Here is a 26237-nt window from a genome sequence, read left to right on the forward strand (position 1 = left end):
GGACTGCTTCCAAATCTTAACTATTGTAAATACTGCAGCGAACATAGGGGTGAACTAAGCCAGTCAAAGAAAGACAAATACCATAGGATTTCATTCATACGTGGAATTTAATGAACAAACCAAACTAAAACAAGCAAAACAGAGACAGACTCACAGATAGAAAGCAGGCAGACAGCTCTGGTTGGGGGTGTGGGGAGTGGAGGGATTAAGCAAAAAGAAAAAGAGAAAGAGCTCATGGACACGGACAACAGTGTGGTGATTGCAGGGGGGAAGGGGGAGGAAAAGGGTATATGGGAAATAAATGGTGATGGGGGAAAAATAAAAGAAAGAGAATACTTTTAGGACATTGAGGCATGAATTGATTTTTTAAAAAGACACAAAAGAGATACATCTTAAAGAAAAACTACTGGAAAACCCAACTATGTTAAAATTTAAAACTTCTGCACATCATGATACTGTAGTTTTAGTGTTTGTTTTATTATTTTATCTAACAGAAATCAGACTGATGGTTGCCAGAGGGGAGGGAGTTTGGAGAACTAGGCCAAAAAGGTGAAAGGATAAAGAAGTGCAAATTGATAGTCACAAAATACTCACAGGGATGTAAACTATAGCATAGGGAACATAGTCAATAATATTTTAATAACTATGTAGTGCCAGGTGGATACTTGAAATATCAGAGGGAACACTCTGTAAAGCATATGACTGTCTAACCACTATGCTGTACCCCTGAAACTAATATTGAATGCAAACTGTAACTGGAAAAAATAAAATAAGTAAAATGTGGACATTTTGTGAACTGGCCAAAATTAAATATGACCCAATATTAAACTTAAATTTTCAAAATCTACGACCATTTACAATTGTTCCAAAAACATTAAGCACTTAGGTATAAATGTATAAGATCAATCTGTTGAAAATTACAAACTGCTAATGAAAGACATCCAAGAAAATCTAAATGAGTTCTTCCCTTGAATACTATGTGAAATATAAACATGACATGTGTCAAGATAGCAGTCTATTTAAACTTTTCCTTGGGGACAAGGAAACGGAAAAGAATTTTTATCAGTGATAAAATAATGTGTTTTACTGACAAATAGCAGAAATACAGTAAGTCAAGCTCAGTGAATCCAAGAAATGTTATACTAAAAATTTCCAGTTTGGGTACCTGAATTCAGCACTAAAAACCTCACAGCAAGAATTAAACTCCAATGCAAAGCAAAGATGAATTGCATGATTACCACTAAGTTTTCCAATGGTCTTTCTAAAGTCCAAGATAACAAGTCTTTAAGTTTCCCTTGGTTGCTTTTCATGCAATGCAGAATTTAAATGTGCTAGTCCAGAGATCTGAGATAAAACAACCACAAAAAACACTTTGCTACTGCTAGATTAATTGCTCTGAATTCTAAACTGATCTTTTGGTTTGGAGGGAACTAAAATTCATAGTATAATTTTGTGTGAGGTCCATATTTTGCAAACCACAAAAAACATACTCAGGAAAGCACATCAGAGACTAGCAGGACACACAGTCATCACCCTAACACCATTCCTGGCAGGAGAAAGAAGGCCTTGTTTATTCACATCAACTGAGCTACAGGAACAGTGTCCACCCAGCTTGCCAAACATCAAGTTCTGTGGCAAACAGGTTATGCCAAATTCAACAAAAACAGAAGGTTTTTCTCTACAAGATTTTCAATAGACATAAACAGAAAACTGGCTACCTTGCTATGCTGACCTCTCACTTCTGATCATAAAACTATTAATTATCTCAAGCTATCTTAACTTTATTTTTCTTTACATCAATAAATAGATCTAAATGTAGTAATTACTGCATGGAAACAATGGCTTGTTTCCTGTAATTCCTCTCATGACTTTATGACTTTACCAATACGATTCACTACCTTTCTAATTCACTGACCACATCTTTTCAGTTTTCTTTACTGGATCCTCTGTTGTTTCCCCCTCTTCACATCTCACTTTATACAACATCCTCTGGAGAAACCAATTAAATCCTAAAGCTTTCACCACCAACTCCATGACAGCTTTCAAGTCTTTATTCCTGGCTCAACCAGTTCTAAAAACCAGAGATTCTAACAAAATTTTCGACTTAAACCAAATCTTTTATTGAATATTTAGTTTAGAGTAAGTTTTTAGAAACTTTCCTTTTAAAGGACCTTTGCAAGATCAACAAATGCAGTCAAACATTAAGATAAGTTAAATCTGAGTAGAATCTACTATATTATTTTCTGAACTTTTCCTGTATTTGTCAATATTTCATAAAATTTTAAAAATTAAATAATCTGCCCTAGCCAGGATGGCTCAGTTGGTTGGGCATTGTCCTGTGAACAAAAAGGTTGCTGGTTCAATTCCCAGTCAGGACACATGCCCGAGTTAAGGGCTCGATCCCCTGTAGGGGGCATGCAGGAGGCAGCTGATCAATGTTCTACTCTCATAATGTTTCCTTTTCTCTCTCCCTCTCCCTTCCTCTCTCTCTAAACGAATTAATAATAAAAAAATTTAATTAAATAATCTATCCCTGGTCAGGTGGTGGCTCAGCTGGTTGGAATGTCATCTCACATACCAAAAAAGGTTGCAGGAACATACCTAGGTTGTGGATTTGATTCCTGGTCAGGGTGCATACAAGAAGCAGCAGATCAATGTTTCTCTCTCACATCAATGTTTCTCTCTACCCCCTTTCTCTCTCTCTAAAAATCAATAAACATATCCTTGGATGAGGATTTTTTAAAATTTTAATAATCTAAACTCCAAATTATAAAGCTGAAGAAATCAAAGCCCAAACAAAGTGGCTTGCCCAAGATCACTAAGTATAATTCCTGCAGCCACATTTCCCATTGTTCCCATCTAGAAAGGAGGCTGAATGAAGGATGCTGGGCCATGGTGTTGACAACATATACAAGTAAACCTTTTTTTTTTTAATTTTTTTTTTTTTAAGTATAGTTAGTATACAATCTTTCATTGGTATATTAGTTTCGGGTGTTCAATATAGTGATTCAACATTTTTATACCTTACAATGTCATCACTCCACTAATTCTAGTAATTATCTCTCACTGTGTAAACTTATCACAATATTATTGACTATATTCCCCTACCCCTTTTCATCCATTCCCCCATACCTTCAAGTAACTAACCCTTTGGTCTCTGTTTCTGAGTATATTTTTGTTTTGTTTTGTTTGTTTTTGATTCACATATAAGTGAAACCATATGGTATTTGTCTTTCTCTTCCTGACTTATTTCACTTAGCATAATACCCTCTAGATCCATCCATGTCTCAAATAGCAAGATATCATTCCTTTTTATTGCTGTGCAATGTTTCATTGTGTGTACAGATATATATCTATATCTCACATCTTCTTTATCCATTCATCTATCGATGGACACCTAGGTTGCTTCCATATCTCGGCTATTGTATATAATGCTGCAATAAACATAGAGAAACATTTCTCCAAAGAAGACATACAGATGACCAAGAGACATACGAAAAGATGCTCAACATCACTAATCAGGGAAATGTAAATCAAAACCACAATGGGGTACCACCTCACACAAGTCAGAATGGCCATTATCAAAAAGTCAACAAATAACATGTGTTGGCGAGGATGTGAGAAAAGCAAACCTTTGTGCACTGTTGGTAGGAAAGGAAACTGGTTTGGCCCCTATGGAAACAGTATGGGGATTCCACAAAAAACTAAAAATAGATATACCATATGACCTAGAAATTCCTCTTCTGGGTATTTATCCAAAGAAAACAAGTAAGCCTTTTAAAAAGGCTATTTCAATAGACTACACAGAGCTCTGTTTGAAGCCTCATACCTGACAAAAAGCTGAAGAGCTCAAAGAAATATCAAAAAGGCCATTCCACAGTACAGTTTATTTGTACTTTGTTTACATTAAAAAAAAGAAAAGCTGCAAATTTATAATCTAAAAAACCAATGTCAACATCATCTCCACCCACTTTCCCCTGAAAATTTATAACAGACAAAGAAGACACAAATTGGCTATACAGAGTATATACTGTAATAAGCTACATATCCCCAGTGGAAATGTTAATACTCTTGTCTCTGCCAATCCAAGAAAGCAGTCTGCCAACCTAGTTCTATCACGACCCCTCTAAGCCAACATATCAGTAATACTTCCTCATTCTGGTATCAGAACAGATCAACTAAGCCTTAAAGCCTTCTCTATGTGAAAACCCTTAGAATCACAGAGAATTTCCACATCGGAAGGACCCTTAAGGTTACCTGATTAAATCTCTCACTTAAAACTTGACTCTCTTCATACAATATCCCTTTTAAGCAGGCTTCTCTAGTATTTCACTTCCAGTGAAAACCAGGTACACGGTTCCTCTCTAAAGAATGTCCACACTCTGCTTTTAATGGCTAGAGTAAAAAGGCTAACTCTTATCTTGAAATACATTTTTTAAAAGTTTTTCTGCAGTTTTATCCATTGGCCCAAGTATGACCCCTTAGGCCACATTCCCTTCCACTTAACAGCCAACTAGATACATGCAGGCTATCATGAACTCCAAAAGGCATTTCTTTCCCAAGCTAACCTTCGAGTGTGTTCCTTACATGCCATGGTGTTAGATGCTTTGAGTCTGAACATACTTAAATGTGCCAATGTCTCTTAAATCACTGTACCCAGAACTCAATATTTTAGGTGTGGTCAAATCACCTCATCCTTATTTCTAGACACTTCTAAAACAACTTAAGATTGCATAAAGTTTTAAGGGCTTTTGGGGGGGGAGGGTAGGTGGTAGCCACTATAGAGATATTGAAGGATTACTTACATAGATTTTTGTTTTGTTTCATTTTGTTTTTTTCCTAGCTCTTGTTAGAAAGGGAGGGATAGAAAACTAAAGATTTTTACAGTCAATCTTTTAAATTTTACCCTGCTTGACTTAGTCCATTATTTTGTTCTTTAAAGATCTTCCAGATTGCTTAATTTCTTATTAACATTCATGTTACATACACCTTGCCCACATTTTTCCCCCCACCCAAATCATTAATAAAAATGTTTAACAAGAAAGAATCAAGGTTAGAGAAATAGGAGATACAACCAGAAACTTATATGTAGGTTAACATACATCATTAAACACATCTTTTGGGAAAAGTCATTTTATAGTTAAGAAGAAACCAAATTATCATCTTATCTAGCTTACATTTCTTCATCTTATTTGCACTGTTTGCCAATGCCTTAAAGAGGTATAGATCTACCATATCTGCCACATGTTCCTGATCTTCCACACTACAAATCCTTTGAAAGAAGAATTTAAAATGAGTCTGAGATAACCTAGTTGGAGTGGTAACTTTTAGTAATCACTGCTTCTTCTTCAAGGTTCTCCAATATTCCATTCTAAAAATGTACTTAGAAAAAAATTAGGTTGTGCATAGATGTGGCAATCCCCTTTCTTCCCTTTTTTTGAAAATCAAAATAGCATTTACTCAAAGACAGCCTCAAAAACCGCTCTTATCTTCATGATTTCTCAACAACAGATAAGTGATTTTATTTGCAGCTGGGAATTAAACTGTCCTAGCCAAAAGACAAAAAATTTCACAGCACTTCTTAAACTGAGGAGATTGTTGTTAAAATGCAAATTCTGGATACACAATACCATAGGCAGTAAGTACTAATGCTGTAACAGAAAATAAAATTAATCACCCCAAAAATGCAAAGTCTGATTCATAAGATCTAAAGTAGCTCAAGATTTTGTGTTTCTAATAAGCTCTTAGATGAGCCAATAGTGCTTGTCTTTCAATCATACTTTGAGCAGCAAGGTTGTAGATCTCTTGGATGCTGTCTTATATCTATTTTCACACATCTCGGACTTCATTTTCATTTTTCCACTGCTGAAATTATACATCCTACCCTATTCAGTCCTATGATGTTCCTCTTGATGGGAAAGACAAAAACAATCTAGATGTGGAATTTCACATGCTCTATCATCTAGCAACATTATACCAACAAGTAGAAGCAAATGATAAGGTCTTCCTTTCATGATCTTTCTCCAAAAGTCTTTACCTTTATTGGCTAAATTTCCACTGATTTTAGAGTCTGGGTTTCATGGTCCTATTGTTTTTTGATTTTTTTCCTACATGTCACATTAATATCCTCTTTCAATATACTTTCCTGCATCTCAATCCTTCTGATACAGTTTCTCTCTTTTTAGCAGTTCTTTATAAGTAGACTCATGGTTGGAGAACTCTCAGTTTTTGTTAGTCTGAAAAAAAATGTCTTTATTTTACCTCCACTGAAGAATGAGTTTCGCTGGGTAGAGAATTATGAGTTACCAATGTTTTTCACTAAACTTTGAAGATTTTACTCTACCATATTCTTGCTCCTGTTGCTATTGAAAAGCATGCTGTTGGCCTAATTGTTAATCCTTTGTTATTAAACTTTTTTCTCTGGCAGGTTTTAAGATCGGTTTATCTATGGTTTCATTAGGATGCACACAGATGTGCATATTTTCCTGCTCAAGAATAATCTGCTCCTGAACTGAAGGTCCCTTCCTATCATCAAGTCAGAAATATTCTCAGCAAGTATCTGTTTTAAAATTGCCTTCCATCCCCTCTCTTTTTGAAACTCCCATACATTAAGTTAGATTTCTATTTTCCATAGGCTTCTCTTCAGTAATTTCTATCTTTTTATCTGTCCTATTGCTCTCTGGATAGTATCTCATTAGATCTATCTTCCAATTCACTAACTGTACCTTAAGCTATCTGTAATTTATAGTTTAATTAATATACTGAGTTTTCATTTCAGCTACATATTTCATGTCTAAAATCCTGTTGTGCTCTTTTACAGCCTGCCTAGTATTACTTATAGTGTTTTGTGTTTTAAACCATTCCTTCATGTATTTAATAAAAAATATTTACTGAGTGCTACTATGTACATGTATTAAGTCATTTAATCCTTATAACATTCTATGAAGTAGTGTTATTCTTCTCACAGATGAGAAAATTGAAACATAAAAAGTATAAGCATGCCCTGGCCGGTGTGGCTCAGTGGTTAGAGAGTCTGCCCACACACCAAAGGGTTGTGGGTTTGATTCTCAGTCAAGGGCATGAACCTGGGTTTCGGGTTCGCTTCTGGCTCCCAATCACGGTGAGTGCCAGAGGCAACCAGTCAATGTGTCTCTCTCACATGGATGTTTCTCTCTCTCCCCCTCACCCTGCCCCCTCTTTTCTTCTTTCCCTCTCCCCACCCCCTTTCACTCTCTCTGAAAAAAGCAACGGAAAAATTATCCTCAGGTGAGGATTAATGAAAAAAAAAGTACAAGCTTAATATAACAAGTGGCAAAGCCAAGATTAAAAAACACACTACACTAAACAGTTAGTGCAAACTTCACTACACTGCATCAGCTTTTACTCTCAACAGTCCTGAAACAACATCCCAATAAGTTACATCTGTTCACCGACTCTGGAGAGTGCTCCCATGCTTATTTGTCCATCCGTTAAATTTAGTCATTTAATTTACAGTTTCATTCATTATCCAATGTTCCTAAGGATCTAATCACTCTATTTGTTCTTACTTCCTTTAAAAATTTTATTGAATTTATTAGGGTGACATTGGTTAATAAAATTTTATAGGTTTCAGGTGTACAATTCTGTAAGACATCATTTGCATGTTGTATTGCGTGTTCACCACCCAAAGTCAAGTCACCTACCTTCACCATTTACTCTCCCTTTACTCTCTTCCAACTTTCCCAACCCCCTGAGCTTTTTCTCACTGGTAATCAACTTACTATTGTCTTTGTCTATGAGTTTTGTTTTGCTTAATCCCTTTACCTTTTTCACACAGCCCACCATCCACTTCCCCTGACAGCTGTCAATCTGTTCTGTGTATCTATGAGTCTGTTTCTGTTTATTTTGTTCATTAGATTCCACATATAAGTGAAATCATATGGTAACTGTCTTTCTGACTGGCTTATTTAACTTAGCATAATCTCCAGGTCTATGCATGCTGTCCCGAAAAGGTAAGATTTCCTTTTTCGTGGCCAAGTAGTACACTATTGTGTAGATGTACCACAGCTTTTTTATCCACTCATCTACTGGATACCTGGGCTGCTTCCAAATTTTGGCTATGGTAAATAATGCTGCAATGAACATAGGGGTGCATATATTCTTTCAAACTAGTGTTTCACATTTCTTTGGGTGTATTCCCGGAAGTGGAATCGCTAGGTCATAAGGCAGTTCCATTTTTAATTTTTGGAGGTAACTCCATAGTGTTTTCCACAGTGGCTGCACCAATCTGTATTCCACCAACAGAGAACAAGGATTCCCTTTCTCTACATCCTCACCATCACTTGTTATTTGTTGGTTTATTCATGATAGCCATTCTGACAATTGTGGGATGATATCTCATTGTGCTTTTAATTTGCATCTCTCTGATGATTAGTGAGGTTGAGGATCTTTTCATGTGACTATTGGCATTTCTATGTCCTCTATGGAGAAGTGTCTATTTAGGTACTTTGTCCATTTTTTCATTGGATTGTTTGTTGGGTATTGAGTTGTTTGAGTTCCTCATAAATTTGGATATTAACCCTTATCAGATATACCATTGGCAAATATGTTCTCCCATTCACTGAGATCTTTTCATTTTGTTGGTTTCCTTAGCTGTGCAGAAACTTTTTAGTTTAATGTAGTCCCATTTGTTTATTTTTTCTTTTGCTTCCCTTGTCAGAGCAAATATATCAGAAAAAATGTTGCTAAAAGAAATATCTAACATTGAACTGCCTGTTTTCTTCTAGGATTTTTAGGGTATTGATTCTTACATTTAAGTCTCTAATCCATTTTGAGTTTACTCTTGTTTATGGTGTAAGAAGGTGGTCTAGTTTCTTCATATATATGTCCAATTTTCCCAACACCATTTGTTGAACAGTCTGTCTTTACCCCATTGTATGTTCTTGTCTCCTTTGTCAAATATCAATTGACCATATAGGCATGGATTTATTTCTGAACTCTGGATTCTGTTCCATTGGTCTGTATGTCTTTTTTTATGCCAGTACCATGCTCTTTTGACTGCTATGAACTTGGAGTATAGTTAGGTATCAGGTAGCATGATTCCTGCAATTTTGTTTTTCTTTCTCAAGACTGCTGTGGCTATTCAAGGTCTTTTGTGGTTCCATATAAACTTTCTGAATATTTGTTTTAATTCCGTGAAATACACCTGTGGTATCTTGATAGGAATTTTACCCTCTGCAACAGCATGGATGGACATTTTACTAAGTGAAATATGCCAGTCAGAGAAAAACAAGTACCATATGATTTCATTCATATGTGAAATTTAATGAACTGAACTACCAAGCAAAATAGAGACAGACTCATAGAAAGCAAGCAGAAAACTGGGGATAGGGGATGGAGGACTGAATCAAAAACCAAAAAAAGAGAGAACTCATGGACAACAGTGTAAGCATTGTAGTGCTTGCAAGGGTGGGGTGTGAAGGTAGAAGAGGACATAGAAGGGATAAAGGGTGATGGAAAAAATAAAATTAAAAATAAATTTTTAAAAAATTTGATGGAGTCACTGAAGATATTCTACTTAAGATGTAATACTTTCACTGATTAGAGATTTTCCTTTACAATGAGGTATTTAATCAGTCTGGAGTTCATTGTTTTCTTTCATAAGATGGGTGGTCAACTTTATTATCTGTATAGTATATCTGTTTTCTAACATTTGCTCAGTTCTTCTTCTTTTTAATTTATCTTTATTGTTAAAAGTATTAAAGATGTCCCCTTATTTTTCCCCAATGATCTCCTCCACCCCACATCCACCCTACCCCCAGGCCTTCACCACACTGTTGTCTGTGTCCATGGGTTATGCATATATGCATATAAGTTCTTTGATCTCTCCCTACCCACTCACCCACTCCTGCCTTCCCTCTGAGATTCATCACTCTATTCCATGCTTCTTTGCCTCTGGATCTATTTTGTTCGTGAATTTCTTTGGTTCATTAGATTCCATATGAGTGAGATCATGTACAACTGAATCGGGAAGAATCAGAAAACCTGAATAAGCTAACAACAATTGATGAAATCAAAGAAAAAAATCAAAAACCTCCCAGCAAACAAAAGTCCTGGTCTGGATGGCCTCACAGGAGAGTCCATCAAGCATTCTACTTCTTATTAGAACAGTCCCTTTAATATTTCTTGATTTCTTGCAATGCTGGCATGGTGGTGATAAACTCCTTTAGCCTTTTTTGTCTGGGAAGCTCTTTATTTCACCATCTATTTGGAATGATAGCCTTGCTGGATAGAGTAGTCTTGATTTCAGATCCTTGCTTTTCATTTCCCTGAAGACTTCATGCCATTCTCTTCTGGCCTGTAGAGTTTCTGATGAGAAGTCAGCTGACAATCTTATGGGAGCTTCTTTGTAGGTAACAAATTGCTTTTCTCTTGCTCTCTTTAAGATTCTCTCTTTGTCTTGAATTTTTGGCATTTTAATTATGATGTGTCTGGCATGGGCCTCTTTGGGTTCTTCTTGCTTGGGACTCTCTGTGCCTCCTGAACATGTGTGGTTTTTCCCGTTAACAGGTTAGGGAAGTTTTCTGCCATTATTTCTTCAAACAGGGTCTGTATCCCTTGCTCACTTTCTTCACCTTCTGGTACTCCTATGATGCAAATACTGTTACATTTCATGTTGTCCCACAGCTCCCTTAAACTGTCCTCCTGTTTTTTAATTGTTTTTTCTTTTTGGATCTGATTGATTTTTTTCTACCCTGTCATCTAATTCACTGATCTGATCCTCAGCTGCCTCTAATCTGCTGTTTATCCCTTCCAATGTATTCTTTATTTCTGCTTTGTCATACTTCATTTCCTATAGTTTCTGTATCTTTTTACATGCTGTTGAGCATCTTTACAATCATTATTCTGAACTCTATATCTAATAGATTGCTTATTTCCATTTAGCTCTTCTGGAGAATTCCTTGTTCTTTAATTTGGTGCTTGTTTTTTTGTCTCCCCATTCTGGCTGCCTGTTTGGGTTTGTTTCTATGTATTAGGTAGATCTGCTGGGACTCCCAGTCTTTTTGGAGGGTCTCTGGTGCAGTCCAATGTCAGACAGTTTGTGACTGGCTTTGGATACTCTTTTTGGAGCTATCAGCACGCCACAGCTTGTGGCTCCCTCTGGAGGCTGAGTTTGTTTGGAAAGGACCAAGATCCTTACCAAAATTTGCTTTCCAAGTCCAGAAACAGATCAGGCAAAGACTCATAGCACCCAGAGGTCCACCTCTGGCTGCAGGCTGACTGTTCTTAAGTCTCTTAATGTGGCTCAGGCTGTAAACCTCAGCAAGGTGTAAACTCCACAAGGTGGGGCAAAAGGTTTTCCAACAGGGTGGGGCAATTGCTCCCCCCCCCCCCCCAGGCAAAAGCTGCCTGGTAAAGGTCTACCTGAAAAAGATGTCCTTTGCAATATGGAGGAATGACTCAGCACAGGAATCCAGATGGTTGCCCTCTAAGCTCTATCCTCAGAGCCAGCACCCCTAGATTTTCCTCACACAGGTATAGCCCATTCTGCCCTCCCTCTGCTGGAACTCAAGGTGAGTGTTTGCACACAAAATTTTGTGTGTCAGCCCTTTAAGAGGGCTCCTGCATTACTAGGCGTCCCTGGCAGACAGAAATCCTGCTGCTTTTCGTAGCCAGCTGTCATGTGGGTAGCTTTCTCAGTTCTGGTGCTCTGAGCCCAGCTTGGGGTTTAGACCCCAGAGTTCTCAGTGAGAACCCCCCACAGCTGAGATGCCCCTCCGGAACTCTAGCTGCTGTCTGTGGGAGGTAGGCCAACCCTCTCACACTTCTACATTTCCTCTAGTCTCTATTCATCCTCCACTTTAGGTCCTTGGTTATAAGGGTTTTCTCCAACTAGTCTTCAGTTGATTATTTAGGATGGTTTTCCTATATTTTAGTTGTAATTCCAGTTTGGTCCTGGGAGAGTGTCAGTATAGCCTCCACTTAATCTGCCCTAGACTGAACCATGAATAATTGGAATACCTAAATAGACTAATAAATAATAAGGAAACTGAAACATTAATCAAAAACTTCCCCCCAAAAAAAGCCCATGACAAGATGGCTTCATGATGAATTCCACTAAATGTTCAAACTCTTCCATGCTACAGGTGAATATCTCTGATGAACACAGATGCAAAAATCCTAAACAAAATACTAGCAAACAGAATATAACAATACATCAGAAAGATAATACATCACCATCAAGTGGGGTCTATTCCAGGGATGCAAGAATGATTTAACATTCACAAATCAATCAATGTGATACACCACATTAACAATATAAAAGATAAAAAATCATATCATCATATCAATATATGCAGAAAAAGCATCACAAGTTACAACATCCATTTGTGATGTGATTTTTTTAAAAACACTCAATAAAATGGGTATAGAAAAAAGTACCTCAAGTTAATAAGTCCACATATGCTTAATCTTCAGTTAATATCATACTCAGTGGTGAAAAACTGAAAGCTTTTCTTCTAAAATTAGGAACAAGACAAAGATACACACTCTCACCACTGTTATTCAACATAGTACTGTAAGTTCTAGCCAGAGAAATTAGGCACAAAAAAGAAATAAAATGCATCCAAAAGGAATGAAGGAGTAAAACTGTTATTTGCAGATGACATGACTCTATATAAAGAAAACCCTAAAGATTCCACACCAAGACTATAGAAACAATAAACAAATAGTCAAGTTGCAGAATAAAAAATCAATACATAAAAATCTGTTGCATTCTTATATACTATAACAGAAATATTAGAAAGAGAAATAAAGAAAACAAGCCCAAAAGGGTAAAATACCTAGAAATAAACTTAACAAGAGGTGAAGGACCTATACACTGGAAACTACAAGGCACTGTTGAAACAAAATGAAGAAACAAAAAAAATGGAAAGATATTCCATCTCATGGGCTGGAAGAATTAACATTGTTAAAAAAGCCATATTACCTAAAGCAATATACAGATTTAATCCAATGCCCATCAAAATCCCAGTGTGATTTTTCACGGAGAAAGAACAAAACCCCTCGAATTTATGTGGAACCACAAAAGACCCTGAATAGCCGAAGCAGCAATTTTGAAAGGGGGAGGGGAGACGAAAGCTGGAGGTATCACATTCCTTGACTTCCAACTATACTACAAAGCTACAATGATCAAAACTGTATGGTATTGGCAGAAAAATAGACACACTGGCCAATGGAACAGAACTGAGAGCCCCAAAATAAACCCATACATATATGAGCAACTACTTTTCAACAAAGGAACCAAGAACATACAATGCAGAAAAGAAAGTTTCTTCAATAAATAGTGCTGGGAAAACTGGAAAGCTACATGGAAAAGAATGAACCTAGACTGCTAACTACACTGCTCAAAATGAGTTAAGGACTTGAATATAAAACCTGAAACAATACAATACATAGAAGAAAACATAGGCACTAAACTTATGGATCTTGGTCTTAGAAAGGTTTTTGTGAGCTTGACCCCAAAAGCAAGGGAAGTAAAAGAAAAAGATAAATGAACGGGACTACATCAATCTAAAATATTTTGAGACAGCAAAGGAAACCATCGACAAAACAAAAAGGCAAACAACCAAATGGGAGTAGATATTTATAAATGATACCTCTAATAAGGGGCTAATATCCAAAATATATAAAGAACTCAGACAACTCAACAACAAAAATACAAACAACCCTACTAAAAACTGGGCAGAGGACCTGAATAGGCAGTTCTTCAAGGAAGACATACAGAAAGCCAATATATACATGAAAAAATGCTCATCTTTGCTAGCTACAACAGAAATGCAAATCAAAACCACAAGATACCACCTCACCCCTGTTAGAATGGTTATCAATATGACAAAATATAACAAGTGTTGGAGACGATGTGGAGAAAAGAGAACCTTTGTATACTGAATGGGAATGTAAACTGGTGCAGCAACTAAGGAAAACAGTATGGAGGTTCCTAGAAAAAATGAACAAAGCTACCTTATAACCCAGCAATCCCTCTTCTGGTTATCTACCCGAACAATTTGAAAACACTTATTCATAAAGATATATGTACCCCTGTGTTCAGTGCAACACTATTCACAATAGCCAAGATGCTGAAACAACCTAAGTGTCCTTCAACAGATAACTGGATAAAGAAGATGTGGTATATATATACAATGGAATGCTACACAGCCATAGGAAAAGATGAAATATTGGTATTTGTGACAACACGGATGGATCTTTTAGAGTATTATGCTAAGTGAAATAAATCAGGTGGAAGAAGACAAGAACTATCTGATTTCACTCATATGTGGGATATAAAACAAAAAGCAGCAAGTGAACAAACACACAAACAAAAAAACAGATTCATAGATACAGACAACCGAATAGTGGTTACCAGAGGGAAGGGGGTAGAGGAAGGATGAAGAGGGTAAAGGGGGTCAAATACAAGGTGACTGAAAGAGACTAGACTTTGGGTGGGGAGCAAACAATAGAGTATATAGGTGTCGTATTATAAAGGTGTACACCTGAAATTTACATAATGTTATTAACTAATGTTGCCCCAATAACTAATTAAGAAAATTAGTTCCAACTGAAACCGGCTTTAGTTATAACCCATAGATTTTCTTTTACTTCCTATTCTATATATTTCTATATGTAATGCTTTCATTGTCATTCATCATTCACTTCTAAAATTTTTATATTTCTCCTTTAATCCAAGGGTCATTCAGTAGTACATTTTCAGATTCCAAACTTATTTTGGTTTTCTGTTCTAATTCTTTATTATTGACTTCTAATTTTGCTGCATTAGGGATCAGAGAACACAGTCCACGTGACTTTGATTTTTGGGAATGTTGTCGCTTCCTCTTTGGCCTAGTACATGATTGATTTTTATGACTTCCATAAGCTCTTAAAAAGATTGCTTATTCTCTATTTGCCAGTGCAAGATTCTATATATACCTGTTAATTTGAGCTTATTAATGTTATTGAAATTTTCTAAATTGTTGTTTACCTTTGTTTGATCAAATTCTGAAAGGAACATGTTCAAATGCTCAACTGCAGTTATTGATTTATCTGTCTCTCCCCATTGTTGTTTTACACACTTGAAGGCATATTGCTAAGATGTATAAATGTTCACAATCATATTTTCTTGATCTATTGCTCCTTTTTTTCAGTATATAACACTGCTCTGTGTGCTTTATAACGTCTCTGCCTTAAAAATAACTTAATTAGCCCCAGCCGGTTTGGCTCAGTGGTCAGAGCATCGTCCCATGTACCAGGAAGTTACCAATTCAATTCCCAGTCAGGGCACAGGCCCAGTTACGGGCTCAGTGCCTAGTAGGGGGTGTGTGGGAGGCAGCTAATCAATAGTGTCTCTCTCTCATGGTTGTTTCTCTCTCTCCCTCTGCCTTCCTCTCTCTGAAATCAATAAAAACATATTTAAATAAATAAATAATTAGTGTTAAAATGAAGTGGATTTGGGGAGTCATATTTTCCTGGTATACCATTTATTTTTTTAATAAATACCATTTATTACCATTTTATTTTTAATTTGGCTGTCTTTTTTTTTTTGGTCTTATTTTAACTCTACTGACAATATATATCTATACCATATTTTTCAGCCCAACTGAGATTTTGTATTGACCTAAGATTAACTTGTTTGCATTTATTGCTGTTCCCGTTATTCATAATTATTTCAGCCAAATTTTTTCATGGTGTCTACCCACCATCTTTTCCCCCAATTCTTTTCTATTCTCAACTGGATAACCTGCATTTTATACTGATGGCCTAAAACATGTACATTTCATTTCTGTTCTCTTAGTGTACTAACAGCTGTACTTACACTTATATTTTCTGTCAATTTCTTAAGCCTATCATGATCTACATCTCCCTAAACAAGACAATGCCCCATCACCACTGTGAGTGATGTCAACTCACCATTTGAAGGGGGGAAATGATGGTGGCAGGAAATAAGCCTGCCAGAGCCTCTGGTATAATGATCAGCACCTCTGCTCTGCAAAAGCTCTTTTTCTACAGCTATCCTTCAGCTCAGGTATAGAGGAGATGTGGAGGGAGGAGGGAGCATTCAAAAGCTGGTCACTTAATCTTCACAAGTTGGCCTGAAAAGCACACCAAGGTTACCCTATACCACCTGCCCCCAACGCTACCCCGTAACTCTTATGGGGCTATGCACTCCTCACAGTGGTGGTGGGGCAGAACAATATGAGAAACAGTCACCTGAAAAGTATCCCAAACTAGTTCATGCACCGAGAAACAGAATGACAGCCGTCAGAAGGGTGGGGCATTGGGGACCAGGTGAAAAAGGTGAAGGGATTAAGAAAAAAACACAAAAAAAAACAAAAAACTAATAGACACAGACAACAGTATGGAAAGGAGAGTGGGGATGGTAGAAGAGGGTAAAGAGATGATAAATGATAGAAGACGTGACTTTGGATGGTGAACACACAATACAATATACAGATGATGTATTATAGAGGTATACAACTGAAAGCTATATAATTTTAATAACCAAAGTCACACCAATAAGTTCAATAAAAATATAAAATAATTTTAAATTTTTTTCAAAAAAAATATTTAGGAACAAGAAAGTGAGCATAAAATAGAAAAATTCCAGAAAACATTTTAACCAATACTCAAAGTCCCTGGGTTACTAGTGAGACTGGTCCTAAGTGCCAATCAAAAGTAATGTGCTAATAAAACACATTACATAATTCTTAACTGCAAAGCAAGAAAAATACCAATACTCTCAAGAGTAAATAAAACAATAGAGATCAAATTAAATAAAATTATTTGTAAACTCTAAGGTGTGTTTTTTCTCATTTTTAAGCCATTGATATTTAATATTTACCTCCAAATTCAGATGAGACCTACACAATTATACATCTTACATCTACTTTAGCCATATTAACCTTAGGCAGTTGGTATTATTATTATCCTCACTTACAGATGAGGACATGGAGTATTAAAGAGGTAAAACAACTCATCCAAGGTCACATAACTAATAAATATAGAGGGTTGTGTTTCAATCCTAGGTCTGACACTGAAGCCATGCTTTTGACCACCATGTCACTAAATTCAGACTACCTCTGTGAAGGTCAACAGGTTAAAAGAGATGTTCATAAAAAGGAGCAATTCTATAGATACTGTATACTGCACATTGCTAAACAGGAGAGGGCCTCATTCCCTGGACCCTGAACAGGAAAAGAAAATTAGATCTTTTCCAATATCCCTTTTTTCCTTAAAGAATTTTGAAATTTTAAAAACTCCTTGATCCATGTTCTTTTTCATATGTGCTGAATTTAGTGATTTGAGAGTTAAATCAAAGTCTAGGATAGTTGCAGAGAGAAAGACAAAATTAATTCATATCAAATTACAGAAAGATATGAATTTTCAGAATTGATTCAAACTACCTATTATGGGCTCTAATATGAGAATGTTGCTTTGGAAAAAGTGACTCTTATCAAGTGTCACCAGATTAATTTAAGGGGAAAAAAGCAAATGCCAATAAGCAGGTATATTACATTCATATAATCATCCCAAATTCAAAGGAAAGTTAGCTATACAGTGTTATATTTTAGGATGAGACAGATATATTTGAGCAGTTGTCCTAGTAACTTATGAGGTAATCACTGAAATTCAGTTACTCCCATAATAGTTAAAAACAAATATAAAAACCATTCAAGAATGACCACAAATATAGTCTTTATTCTCTGTGCTACAGGAAACCAATCACAAGCCCATCTGTGTGAGACCTAGTTAATAAAAACATTGTTTGAGAGTGATACAAAGAGAAGGATGGATTGCCAAGAGGAAAGAGTCATTTATTAGACTGTGACAAGCTTTTAAATGTTTGCATTATCATTAACCAACTGCCTGGTTCTCTGTTTCATACACCTGCCACCTCTATCCAAAGTTATCACAGGAGTAAACTTGGGAGCAGCCTCATGTCTAAAACACTCACACCCTCTTCTGACCCTTTTGAGTACTGCATACACACCAGTTGCTGAAGTAAAAAACTAATAAAGCCATAAATTAGTAACCTCTGCAAGTAATATTTTCCAGATAACTTTATATTTGAAATTCCCTAAATAAATCTAAATTTAGCTTAATAAAATATGAAAGAGCAGATCTTCTATATAAAATTTATGCTCATGAAAAGAAAACCAACCATGTTCTCGTAACATTTTAAAAGTTATATATTAGCTGATTTTATTACAAAAATTACCATGATGACAATAACTAACATACAAAGACCTTACTGTGTGTGGCAGGCACTGGGTATGAATAAACTAGTTTGATCCTAACATCAACCTTATAAGGTAGGCACTCATCTTACAAATGTGTAAAGTGAGGAACAGTGAAGTTAAACAACATGCCCAGGATCATGCACCTGGGTGGTAAGTGGTAAGGCTAAAAGTTCAAACTCAGTAACTGTGACTCTTATTAACTATGAGACTTATTTATACCCAAAATATCTCTCTAAGGTAGAATGGCGTTGATATGATAATAAAATGAAACATTAAAATTTTATTAAAAATTTAAGATGTAAGGAAAATTACAAACAAGTCATTCAAATCTCTCATTTTCAAAAAAGTCCCAAATGGTACAAAAATATTACATGAAATAGTTTTGGTCATTTTCACAATCCTCCTCCCTTGAAGATTCTGATCTTCTGGGTGTCTATGATATAGTTTTTATGCATTCTTTTTACTCCCCATTCCTTTTTTCCATAAAATATGCCCTTATTTATCTATGATCTGGTTCTTTAAAAGAAAAGGAAAAACTAATCCACACTGTATGCTTTATTTTTCTTCTGTAAAGCAGAACTATTTACCTATTCCTACCTAAATTCCCTATTTCACTGAGACCTTTTAAAAATATTTGCATTAAGATAGGAAGTCCAAGTAACATCATCAATTCCTTCTCATTGCAAATATGATATTCTCATCTGCCTGGAAATATTTCAAGTATTCCTACCTAAAACCAGGGCTGACAGACTAGATAATCTAAGATTTCTAAAAATACTAACTTTATTTTCAAACAGGATATAAAGGCACAGTATCTAATAATCTGTAATTCAAAACAAGATGTATCTAGAACATTTCTAGATTCCACTTTTGCCTATTTAATGCTATTTACAATATCAGAAATTAAGAACACTTAATAATCCAAACACAGGATTATTTTAACCAAGCTCACTGCCATTCATGACCAGAAGATTCACCATGGTTAAGAACAAAAACTTCATTCAGGTTTCTTTTTTACAACTATGTTTTCAATTCATGTTAATTTAAGGTACACTGAGAGAAAGTCCAACGTATTAAAAACATATAAACTGCACCAGTTCAAATATATTAGATCCAAAAACAAAATGGTTATATTTTAGTACAATAACTGATCATATTGCTAAAGAATTAATCATAATATTATTCTTATCTCCCAAATCTAAGCATAACAAAAAGAGCACAGGTAATAATACATATGAAAAGGTGCCAAGTAATCAACTCCTTGCAAATCCCAGGACTATTTTTACCTCTGTCTGCAGGATGGCAGCTCTTTGTTCCTTAGCAGTCAAGGACTCCTTCAGCACTTCAATGTGTTGCTTACTGTCCGAGAACTGGTTCGTAAGTGTTTCTAGCTTTGTCTGTAGAGCTAGTAGTTCTGTGTCCTTTCTGGAGAGCTCCTGCTTCACCTGACCAATCTATAGAGAAAAACAAAACATGGTAAGGAAAAACGAAACACCCACCTCCGATCTGGATCTTTGACAAAGCTAAATCACTAAATATGAAACTAAAGCAGCATTAATCATTAATTTTATGACAGGACATAATTCATCTCTTTGCATCACCCAATCATAGACAACCACCCCTGCCACCACCAAAAAAAGCCCCACAAAGCTTATTAGACTAATAGGGAAATTTCCAGTTTTCATTTATTGTGTCTTTTAAACATTTTTTTAAATCCCTTAGAAAAGGAATGGAAGGAGAAAAATCCCAATAAATTAGATTGCTATAATGCAGTAGTAAGAATATAAACAACACTGTTCTGATAAAATTTTTCATTTTGTGAAGTCAGACCTTTTCAGAACATAGAGCAGAATTAGTGTAGATGTATAATTCAGAAGGAAAAAAGAAACCTCCTAGTATTGCTATTTAAATTTAAATTCAAAAGCTGTCACTGCTGTATTTTGTATTTTTTCATTAAGATTTTTCTCATTCTCAAACAAAAGTTCACATAGAATTCCTATCTTAAAAGCCACTTTGTATTGTAAGACATTATAAATACGTGCTTTCTAAAACTTTATAATTTTGATGAATTGAGAGTATTGACCTAAAAAGATTCCACTTACAAAATTAGATCACCTACAACATGTCATTCCAACTAAATGTAATGCATAACATTTCAACTAAACAGAGAATGCATAAATCTCATTCTGTAAGCATCTACATGTGTAATTTGACAGAGAAATTAATCCATAAGTCAATAGGTGTCATTCATTTTCCTATAAGTTTCTCTCATCTTAACTTAGAAAACATTTATTTCTAACATCTCCTTTGCATTTCTGTGTTTCTAAAAATTTCCTAAATAGTCTTTTATTCTAAATGTACGTCAAAGTAACAGAAATCAGATCTGCTTTTACATTATGTCTACTGCCTAGGAAGGTAACTGTGCACTGAAAGACGGATTAATTATTGTAAGCAGAAATATGACAAGAAGTCAGAAATTTCAGTATCACTGATGAAACAAAAAGTACTTTTTATTTTTTTAATTGAATATATGTAAAGTATTTTACTGTAATAATCATAGGTATAAGGGACAAATCTTTTCAGAACAATTTCCCATGAAGAAATATAAACTTTACTTTAATTAGACTTTTAAAAAGCCCTAAAAATAAATTTCTAATTTACTCTTCTGTTCGCAAGAAGACAAGCATTTTTCCCATATGCATGAAACCTCCAATTACAGATACAGTTATTCATTTAACAAATATTTGTGTACTTATTTCATGCAAAGTACTTGAGGATACTAAGGACATCAGTGGAAGATAATTGTAAATGGCAACTATTTTCATCCTGTTGTATAGATATGTACCAGGAGTTACCACATACTGTAATGGTATAGTGTCTTTCATTACATTTCTTTACAAACAAACATCAAACATTAGTATTATCCTATTGCTAACATACAGAATGTACTAAAAGACAATTGTTGTTTGAATGAATATTCAAGAGGAACATTCAAAGTGTTATCACTCCTCAGCTAAAGAACTATGGCTTAAAGTTTTCTCAAATTTCCAGCTACCTCTAGTCATGTGATCAAAAACAAATATAAAATCTCAGTTTCCTATCATCTGTATTATTAATCTTCAAATAATGTTATACTGACCATAGAAACCGAGAAAGGGAAGAAAATATTCTAAATTGAAAGCAGAGCTCCAAAGCACAAATTGTGCTTAAAAGTTAGGAGTACAAGGCTTTGCAGTTTCTCACACACGAGGATGAGTGTGACTTTGAGTAATTATTTTATGTCTCTAGGCCTTGGCTTCCTAATCAGTAATAAGAAGAAAATGAACCAGTTCTACTGTGCTGTTTAGAGATTAAACAAAATAATGTATGGAATGTGTTTAGCCTGTTGTTTGACACACACACAAAAAATGATTTAATAGTAGCTGAGAAAAAGAAAAGAGAGAAGTTATGGATTAACTTCTCCTCTAGACAATACATAGTTACCACAAACCAAATTAGACTCTTTCAGACAAAGTATTTCACTTCCCTACCTATACTATGAAGTGGTCCATAAACAGCAAACTCACCAAATTAGCATAAAGGTTTTTTTAATGTTGTATTTCAGTCTTATCCCACAATTGTTTTCAGAAGCAGTTTTTCTGACACTTGTATGACACGTGTGCACAGCCTAGGATAGGGCAGTAGAGTGAAGAGCTTACCAGCACAGATTCTGGAACCAGATTACTTACTGTAAAAATCAAACTCTGCCTCTTACTAGCTGTGTTTCCTAAGCACCACTCTGTTACCTCAGTTTCCTCATCTATAAGTTGGGGTTGATAATATACCTACCTTAGTAGGTTATAAAATGCTTACAATAAGTGCTCAAGTATTAGCTATTTTATTATATTTTGAAATGAATTTTAAGTTCTTTAGAAAGAAAACAACTAGATTTAGAGACTTTAATTATCTAATTTACTAGATAACTCTAAATAAGCTAATTACTTTCTATATATCTGTTCTAAAGAAAGAAACATTTGCTGCAAAGTCACCAAATAGACTTAAAGATTGTGTCTGTATATGAAGGTAAAGCACTTTACTCAAGAATTTCAAATTCAAATAAATACTAGAACATCTGCATATACCTAAAAAGAAAAAGAGACTACCATTCATGTAAACCAACAAATCTCTAGTAACAGAAAAGAAGTTGAGAAAAAACAAGCTTTACCCATACAGTGACAACAGCAACAATAAAGAACCAGGTACAGGGCTTCCAGAACATGTGGGGGCTCACTGCACACAAAGTGACATATGGTTCAAACTGCTGAACAGGTGTTGGTTAAAGAGCAGAGCAGGCTGGTTAGTACCAGTACTGGGCAAAGCTGCCAACCACAGAAAATGAAAGTATAAGCCACCCAGAAGCCAGAGCTGGCAGGGTCCCACTGTGGGATCACTGCACACAAAAGGATAAATCTTACGGCAAAGACCTCAGCCTGAAGACCAGCCGCTCTCTTTTTCAGCTCCTCCCCTTGAGCCTCTTTCGAACTTAGTTCCTCCTTCAGTTGCTCTACCTGTCACGACATTGTTATTCTTTTTTATTTATGTGTCAACTTAGGTCTTATCTGCTTTTGAGCCAGAGCAGTAACTGGAAATAAAAGTAACATACAACACAATCAAATCTGTTTCCCTCATTCCCTCTATCAAAGACCCTAGATGGTTTCTCTATTTTCACAGGATTTTAAAAATTAACTGGAATGTGCTAATCAGCAAATGGGAAGCAGAGCTTATATTGCTGTATATTTAGTTCTCAAAATAGGGTGAAAAATCCAAACTAAAAAGAAGTTTGAATATGTGAATTTTTAACTTTCTAATTAACATGAAATTGGCAGTAGTCATGTCATTAACAACAGATTCTTACAATAATAGAGGAATATTCTACAAATTTATATGCCAGGTATGCGTACCACAATAAGAAGCCAGAAACTGGAGGGGGAGTTATAACTGTGTCATTCCCTTACACTTTTCACTTCTAAGAAATTGGGGAATAATACAATTGGGATATGGTAGAAGGAAGGGGGGATACTTATTTTCTAGGTAATATTTTATAGCTGCAATTATGATTTTTAATTGAACCACAACAAACCTGATAAATTGACAACTACAATAAACTAAATCCTCAATGTGCCTAAAGAGTTTATAGAATCACGCTAAATGGCCTTAGATCTAAGGAAGGAATATTGTGACTGAATTTACAAATACAGCTTGACATCAGTGATACCTATCTTACTTTACATACACCTGAAGCATACATGGGAAACAATAAACCTGATACAAATGGATCTTCTCCAAGGGACAGAGCAAATGGTTTTCCTTTATGGAACTGTATTTGAAGGAAAAACATGATTTTATTTCAACCATATCTGGAAAAGGCGCGGGGGGAGGTGGGAAGATCTGGGTTCAACTTCTTAAGGTTTTGGCTTTTAAAATACTTCACAAGAGGTAGAGAACTAGATGTCTCACATAGTGAGAAAACCTCATCTGGATGTAATTCTACTAAATCATCTCAGCAATACTAATAGACATGAAATGTTAAACTGTAAAAATACATACTTTCCTCATACAGGTAATTTTTTTTAAGTGAAAACTTGAAGTAACTATAGAACATCCATTATTCCAACTTTAATTCTGGGCAAATTCCACTTGAAAGAATTATTTTAGTAGTACTCTTCCCTGAAGTCTGATAAAACAGGGTGAAGTCCTTTATCATCACCAAGGACCTAGGGATATGTATCAATTTTTCAAACCTCATTTTTAAAATTACAGTATCACATGCCATTACCTTATTTTTCATGAATTTCGAATGACTCCGATAGACCTCCATTTGCTTCATTTCTTCCTCCCGTTCTTCAGTACTCAAAGCCCCATTCGATTTCAGCATCTGAATTTCCTCTTCCAAGTCTCGGAGACCACGCTCCATAGAGGAAATTTTTGAATCCTGAGGACAATGGAAGATTTAGACATTAAAGTATTCACGAAAAATCAGAGAAGTTAAACAACCCAGTCTTAGAGATATTAAATTTAATAAAAATAAATATGCAGGAAAATTGCTGTCTAGCAACTGATACCTAACTTCTAAAATATAACCTTTATGGTAATTTGGGTGGAAGGAGGAGGACTCATATCTGTAATATGATTTTTCCTCTATCTCTTCCTCTCATCTGCACCCTTTCGATTAAAGCTAAGACAATTAACTAAAGAAGTAAAAGCAATCGAAAACTGGTAAAAGTTTTTTTGTACTTTATGGTGGACAACTATCTAGTGAAAATTTTTGTAATATTAACAGTAAAACCTTTTCCAGATATAATATCTTATCATATTACTTGGTGACTTCTAAAGGGTTTATTTCTGCCCACAAAGGAGGGGGGAGATGTGTAAGAAGGTTTCAAAGATTTATACAATAATGTGTATATATTTATAAAAATTAAGATTTTACAACATACCATTGCAGAAAAACAAAGAGATAAATAATTACATTAACAGTTAGAGTTTATCATATTCATAATATTTTTCTCTATACTGTTCCATACATATGAAATATTTCATAATAATTTTTAAAACATCATTGTCCTTGTAAATCATGACCACCACAAAAATCACTTCCTAGTAGAATATCCCTCTATATTCAATGTCTTGGTTTTGTTTGTGACAGTATCTAGTGATTACTTTAGATGTCATCAATTACAGAAAGATCACTTTATATGTTGTCAGTTATAGAAAAACTACACAGAACGAATACATTTATATCAATAATGCATATGCTTATTCATCTAAGAAATAAAGATCTTAAAGATCATAAATTAAGTATAGCTTTATTTTATTTGGAATTTTAGAGAAACCATTCCTTTAGAAGGTAATTTTGAGAATGACTTCCTGTTGCACTTTAGCTCGAGGACTGCTAGTTGACTTTCCTTGTAATAATTCTTAAAGCATGCAGATAAAAGTTAAAGGATTTATCATGAGAAAACTACAACTAGCTATTTTTAGGTTCAGGAGAGAGGAGAAGCATGTATTCCTCTGTCTTGCATTATATTACCTTTAAAATTATCACAACAAAAACTTTCTTTTACAAATCTATTCAAATTAAACTTACATTTGGTTCAAAATTAAATGTATTAATCAGTAAAATCAGAGACATTCTAAACCTAAGCCAGGATTTTTATTTACTCATTTAAAATGACTGGGCCTCAGGTAACTACTTCAATTGCACTATCTGAAAATTCACTTTTGAGATGACTATAAATCTTCCTGGAGCTATCAGGGTCCCTCAAAAATGGCTAAAATACTAGGCACATGCATGTGATTAACCCACAAATGAAAGAAAGTGAAATGTGGTTCACCTCGAACATTAGCCTGGGTGGCAATGAAAGAGGGCCAGTGGAAGGAGAGAGTGTATTTCTAGCACCATTGGTGCTCCTCCACACAAGGCAAAATAGCCTTCAGCTAAGAACTCCAGCTCTGCACATCACACAAATTACACCTCTACAAAGTCCCTACAAGGAGCTTGCCAAGAAACATTATCCATCTTCTCCCCTAACCCCAACACAGACAGAGAGGCAGCTCTTTACCAAATCAGCACCCCCACTACCAAATCATGCAACATAAAAGCTTCTCCCCAGAAAAGGACCGCAACTGCAGCTCTGAAAGCCTTGAGGCAGGCTTAGGCTGAACAGAAGAAGAACCTGCCAGGCTACTCTCTGAAATCAGGCCAGAAAATTAATGCCTGATATGCTCAACTAGTTCCAGCACCAACTCAAACAGTATTCAGGCTGGATTTATTTGGGGATAGTCCTTCCAGTGAGGTTTCTTACTCCTAGCATGTATAATAATTAAGTAAATAAATTCCTTATCATCTTACTGCTCTGTACTTCTCCAGCCCTGGGTCTTCCATCATTAACCAACCAATCCCACTAAGCCTAGTGAAATCATGTT

At 35.4% G+C, this 26237-nt stretch overlaps 1 protein-coding gene across 4 annotated transcripts in view; it reads right to left on the reverse strand.

The window, feature by feature from the left end:
• Positions 1-26237, reverse strand: part of ERC1 (ELKS/RAB6-interacting/CAST family member 1) — a 425945-nt gene that overhangs the window by 292845 nt on the left and 106863 nt on the right. For 3 of the 4 annotated variants that reach the window (XM_087814458.1, XM_016224828.2, XM_087814459.1), the window contains exons 5-7: positions 24088-24243; positions 22736-22819; positions 19559-19726 (exon numbers count right to left, since the gene is read on the reverse strand). In XM_087814458.1, coding sequence (XP_087670584.1) covers positions 19559-19726; positions 22736-22819; positions 24088-24243 — 408 coding nt within the window. The remainder of the gene's footprint in view (positions 1-19558; positions 19727-22735; positions 22820-24087; positions 24244-26237) is intronic. The other variant, XM_016224830.2, reaches the window with a different exon arrangement.

Source organism: Miniopterus natalensis, chromosome 2 (assembly GCF_054644295.1).
Source record: "Miniopterus natalensis isolate mMinNat1 chromosome 2, mMinNat1.hap1, whole genome shotgun sequence".
Lineage (NCBI taxonomy): Eukaryota > Metazoa > Chordata > Mammalia > Chiroptera > Miniopteridae > Miniopterus > Miniopterus natalensis.